Below are 6,000 nucleotides of genomic sequence, written 5' to 3'. Positions count from 1 at the left end.
ATAAATGCGCACCTAATATGCAAAGTGTCCCCTCAGGAATTCAACCAACTGGGAGTTGGATCGCTCGCTATGACGTGCGTTGACCACCAGGGGGCGGCGCAGAATGAAGGAAGGCCCCAGCTGGCAGCCAGGGAAGGGAGGCCCCAGCCAGCAGCCAGCAGCCACTAGGGACCCTACCTGTGCACAAATTTTGTGCACTGGTCCTCTAGTATATATATAATTTTAATGGGAGAAAGCGCTTACTGGAAGCTAAGAAATATGGGTTTAAACCAGCGGTTCTCAACCTGTGGGTCGAGACCCCTTTGGCGGTCGAATGACCCTTTCACAGGGGTCGCCTAAGACCATCCTGCATATCAGATATTTACATTACGATTCATAACAGTAGCAACATTACAGTTATGAAGTAGCAACGAAAATAATTTTATGGTTGGGTCACAACATGAGGAACTGTATTTAACGGGCCAGAAGGTTGAGAACCATTAAACATTTCTTTGAAGCAGAAAGGGCACAGAGTTGCTTGAAATGTAAAAGGCAGACACGGGTAGCATTAAGACACACACACAGACCCCATTGAGTAGGAAGAGAGGGCCAGCCTCCGCAAGGAGCCACGAGAAATACAGAACAAAGGCACCAGGACAGGGAGCGCGAGGTGGGACGCCTGCAGCCTCACGCCAGGGTGTAGCCCTGTCTTGTTGCACCAGCCCCTCTCCCCCCAGAGGCTAACGTACACGGCCATCCCTGTGAGGAGGGAAATGAGTAGTAAGCACATCCTTGGAGAAGGGGGTACACGATCCCTTTACATAGGGCTGATGCAGCCAGCCATGTATTTGAGTTTTATATTTTGTCTCCTAAATTACACTAAAAACTAACACTGCCAGGCACTAAATATAATTATATAAATGTGCCAGGCACCATGCCGGCCCTGGGGCCACCTGTAATGGAATCTTGGCCATCTGAGAGAGCCAGGCTTTCCTTGGGAGTTTATGTATCTCTAGTCCCTCAAGACGGACCGTGCCCCTCATCCCTGCTGCTGAGGGCTGGAGTGGCTCCAGGGAGTTGGCAGGTCAGCAAATTAGAATGCTTTGCTCTCAGTAGACAGAATGGAGTCAGTCCTCTCTGCGTGCAGTGAATGAATTCCGTTGGCCGGGGAACGTCGCTCACAGGTCTTACAGTAGGTGGCGTTCTTGTGCTGCTGCTGTTGGTCAGGCGGTTGTCTGGGCATCTCTGCTGTTTGGTTTGGTTTTGGGGAGGGCAGTCCCCTTGGCTCCCTGGAGAGTCATGCGGTGACACTAACCAACAGAGGAGGAACTTGCTTCTCCCCCCTCCACTTCCCTAACCAGGGGGCTGGTCCTCTCAGGGGAACTTGCAGGGGAGCCTTCAGGCCTCATGGGAGTGCCCTCACCCAATGCCTCCACGTTTGGTGTGGGGAATGACCGTCTTCCCTTGCTCTCTCCATCTTGCCTTCGTCGTCCATGACCTTTTTCTCCTTGCTTTTTTGGCGTGTGTGTGTGGTTTTTTAAAAATTTTTTTACTTTTAGCAGAGAGTGCCCTTCCTTGGAGAGCCACTTCAGTCAGCTGCTCTTCTCCAATGGCTGTTTTTCAAATTCCCTGAAATGAAAATCTTCCTCAGATGGGCTTCCTTCCTATTCTCTCCCTAAAAATTCTGAAACACATATTTTCAAAGACAACGCCTTTCTTGGAACTCGCCTTCTCTTGGGCAGTATACTTGACATACGTGTTTTTTAATTATCTTGATTTTTACACTTTTCCCCTCAAAATATCACCTTAAGTGAAAAATATATTCCTGGATTCCTTATAACTAAGGTTATGTTTATAATCAGGACTAGGCAAACTATGGCCCTCAGGCCAAATCCAGCCAGCTGCCTGTTTTTGTGAATAAAGTTTTATTGCAGTGGTTCTCAACCTTCCTAAGGCCTCGACCCTTTAATACAGTTTCTCATGTTGTGGTGACCCCCAACCATAAAATTATTTTTGTTGCTACTTCATAACTGTAATTTTGCTACTGTTATGAATCGTAATGTAAATATCTGATATGCAGGATGTATTTTCATTGTTACAAATTGAACATAATTAAAGCACAGTGATTAATCACAAAAACAATATGAATTATATATGTGTTTTCCGATGGTCTTAGGCGACCCCTGTGAAAAGGTCGTTTGACCCCCAAAGGGGTCGCGACCCACAGGTTGAGAACCGCTGTTTTATTGGAACATAGCCGTGCCCATTCATTTGCATGTTATCTGTGGCTCTTGCTACAAGGGCAGAGTCCTGTTAGGTGCAGCAGAAACGGTATGATGCACAAAGCCTAAAATACTTAGTGTCTGGCCCTTCGCAGAAAAAGTCTGTCAACCCCTGATATAATTTATCATTCAAACCGGACACTTGTGAGAGAGAAAGGAACACTATTAATTATTATACTGGGACAACAGGCATGACCGAGATTGTCCTGGGCCAACCAGGGTGTATGATCCCTCTCAGAAAACCCACAGAGGATTGCAAAATAGGCACCAGAATACATGGTTTGTGGTGATTAAAAGTAAAAAGGTCCGTATATTTTTCTGAAGAATGAATGATGAACAAACAAACAGTATGACTGAATGATCAGACTGCGATTCAGGAGGATGGAATTCAAATTCCAACTCGGGGGTCTTGGAGAAGTATACTTTTGTAGATGACGGTTTTGCATTCTTTATTGAGTTCCATCTATCGGTGAAACACTGCTCGATGTTGAGATCTAGAACATGAAGACGCCCTGTCTTGGCCTGCAAGTTCTGCTAGGCTAGCCGTGAAATGACGAGGCAACAGGAAGAAATCCAGGAGGCTCTGACCTCCTGGTTGTGTGGCTCTGGGCCTTCTTAGCAGGATTCCTAGGGCCAGTGGGGATCCGAGGAAACCTTCCCTCCCACCTTCAGAACATCTCTCTCTTGCAATAAGTGTTAAAGCTTCTCTGAAATTATGAGCACTAATGGTGAGATTGGCAGTGGCTATAGCCCTGGACTCCCCTCGAGTGCGTATAAGGTTTTCCCCCAGTGCAATCTCAGTCTAGGCTTGTGGCTGTGTAGGTGGCCACCCTGCTTGCTTCCTTGTGATACAGCTCCCGTGTCAGCGACTGGAACCACCACCAGGAACATCCCCTGTGTCTTTAGAAAGACCCTCTTACTTACCAGTAGGACGTGTTTCCAGACACGCGTTTCCATTTCTCCACCAGGAACCGTTACTTGGTGGCACACTACTGACCACAGGCTTTCCTGTCTGCGCCTCATGATAAACTAGTAGCCCTAGCCGGTTTGGCTCAGTGGATGGAGCGTCGTCCTGGGGACTGAAGGGTCCCAGGTTCGATTCCCAGCAAGGGCACGTACCTCAGTTGCAGGCTTGATCCCCGGCCCTGGTCAGGTCACGTGTGGGAGGCAACCAATCAATGTGTGTCTCTATCTTTCCCCTTTCCCTTCCACTCTCTCTAAAAAATCAATGGAAAAATATCCTCAGGTGAGGATTAACAACAACAAAAGAAAAACCAACAATGGGGGAAGGGCTTGCATATGGACCTTTTGCTCACCTCAAAAGAAAGGAACACAGTTTATTCAATGCTACGTCATAAACCAGAGACCCACTTTGAGGCCCAGAATCCTTACTTGGCATTCCTTGATGACACATGTCCGTTAGTGGAACCTTTACTGGGTCATTGCAGTATTAGAAAAACAGACCTACAGGGCCACCTGCCCCATCTGAGGAGGGCACTCCGAGCCTCATTCTGACAAGAGAATCCAGAAATCAGGTTTAATAGGAAATTTTCAGATTTATGAAATAGTGGTTAAGTATGTTTTTAAACTCTCCATGTGGCTCACCCTTTATATGACTACACTACTGCAGGTCTGTGGGCTGTTTGTGGATTTGCCAGTTTGTGGCCTGGTTTTCTCTCTGGAGTTAAGCAGCAGCTTCCCTGAAGTGTGTGACGCTGGTGTCAGTACTACCTGATCATCCGTTGGATAGGCCATCATCATTAGGAAGCGTTTTCCAGACGGTTGGCTGAGTAAGGATGTGTCTATGGAATAAGTTTCTTTCTGTGAGTGACTTGCCGATCCAAACAGATACACACGTCTTCCTCGGCCCTTCAGTAGGGTGACCCAGCCAGCCGAGCGAAACCGAGGGCCAGCAGGGCGAGCAAAGCCTTCTGGGTAGAAGGCGTCCACGCGTCCTCACGGAGGGCATGGTCACCAGCCCGTCCTGCGGACCCTCTTCTTTCTTCAGGGTCAGTTGGAGTGACTGTGCTGTATGGGTGTCCGGAGCCACTGGGACCTGAAGGGCCTCTTTCTCCATTGGATCCCTGCTTTGTCTCTTACAGGTTATCTGAGTGTTTATGACAACATTTTGCTCATAAGGCAGTATCAGAAAGTAAGATTTTAAAAACACACAATTGTGACTTATACCCCCGCCTCGTAGACAAGAGAATTTAAAACTTTCTTTCTTTTTTTTTTTGGTTAATCCTCATCTGAGGATATTTTTCCCATTGAGTTTTAGAGAGAATGGAAAGGAGGGAAGAAGAGAAGGGGGAGAGGAAGAGAGGGAGACACATAGATTGGTTGCCTCCTACACGTACCCCAACCAGGGCCGGGGATCGAACCTGCAGCCCAGGTGCATTGCATGTCCTTGACTGGGAATTGAGACTCTTCAGTGCTTGTGCTGACGCTCTAACCACTGAGCACACCAGCCAGGGCTAATTTAAACCTTTCTTGATGACTTATGTTATCCAGCGATACCTCCATTTAAAAAATTTTTTATTGATTTCAGAGAAGGAGAGGGAGAAAGAGAGAGAGGGAGAGGGAGAGAGAGAGAGAGAGAGAGAGAGACATCAATGATGAGAGAGAATCACTGATCAGCTGCCTCCTGCATGCCCCTCATTGGGGGCTGAGCCCACAACCTGGGCATGTGTCCTTAACTGGACTCAAACCTGGGACCCTTCAGTCTGCAGGCCAATGCTCTATCCACCGAGCCAAACTGGCTAGGGCGATACCTCCATTTTAAAGACAGTTTCTGAATAAATAATTACTATTTACTGTTGAAACCATTGTCATAATAGGTATGAAAATTATTTATACACACAGTTATATTATGGTGATGACTTTTAACTCTTTTGGGGGTGTGTAAGGCTGTTTTTTCTATTGCTAATAGTCAGTAGACCGCTTTAGTTTTTGGTTTCTACCTCTTTGGAAAGTTGACCAGCTATTTCAGTAAGTCGATTGAGACATCAATTTTGGTTACTTAGAGGCTTTCAATAAAAGTGTATACTTCCAGGTACTGAAACGCATTTCAGACAGTTGCAGGAGTTTTGCCGGACAAATGATTATTGAATATTTTCATTTTCTTCCTTAATTCCTGATGCAAACTCTTTGCACCCATGAGAGCTAACATACTTTCCACGGCTGTCATCTTAAAAGTTCTTATGAGAAACCGTTTCCTCATGTCAATGAAGACTGTTCAATTCCATTTTGGCCCTCGATAGAGTTTTGTTTTCAGGTCACCACTGAGGCTTTTGTCTGACTCTTTCTCCTTTGCTGTGTCCCCGCTGTAGTCTGACCCCGACCTCCCGGCAGACGTACAGACGCCGTCTTCTGCTGAGCTGGGCCGGTACCCAGGCCTGCCCTTCCCGGCCCCGCAGTACATCCCGCCCCAGCCGTCCATTGAAGAAGCCCGCCAGACCATGCACTCCCTCCTGGACGACGCTTTCGCCCTCGTGGCCCCCAGCAGCCAGCCCACCAACGCTGCTGCAGGCCCCGGGGTCCCAGCTGGCCTGCCCGTGAGCAGCACCCCTTCCCGGGAAGAGAGACGAGCCGCCCAATGGGGCTCCTTCTACAGCCCAGCTCAGATGGCCAACAACCCGTGCAGCGTAAGTATGGACCTTCTAGAATTCTCCAGTCTGGAGCTCTGTAGATTCTTCCTCTCAAATTCCTTCCACTGCACTAGACACCAGTTGGAGCCACC

The 6,000-nt window shown here is 47.8% G+C and overlaps 1 protein-coding gene across 1 annotated transcript in view; it reads left to right on the top strand.

The window, feature by feature from the left end:
- KIAA1549 (KIAA1549 ortholog) overlaps positions 1 to 6,000 on the top strand; it is a 105,621-nt gene that overhangs the window by 75,785 nt on the left and 23,836 nt on the right. Inside the window, exon 16 of the mRNA XM_014546701.1 lies at positions 5,591 to 5,905. Within this exon, the coding sequence (XP_014402187.1) occupies positions 5,591 to 5,905 (315 nt within the window). The remainder of the gene's footprint in view (positions 1 to 5,590; positions 5,906 to 6,000) is intronic.

The sequence above is a fragment of the Myotis brandtii genome, unplaced genomic scaffold (genome assembly GCF_000412655.1).
Source record: "Myotis brandtii unplaced genomic scaffold, ASM41265v1 scaffold455, whole genome shotgun sequence".
Lineage (NCBI taxonomy): Eukaryota > Metazoa > Chordata > Mammalia > Chiroptera > Vespertilionidae > Myotis > Myotis brandtii.
The sequence above is the reverse complement of the archived record's forward strand: the minus strand, read 5'-3'. Positions and strand labels throughout refer to the sequence as shown.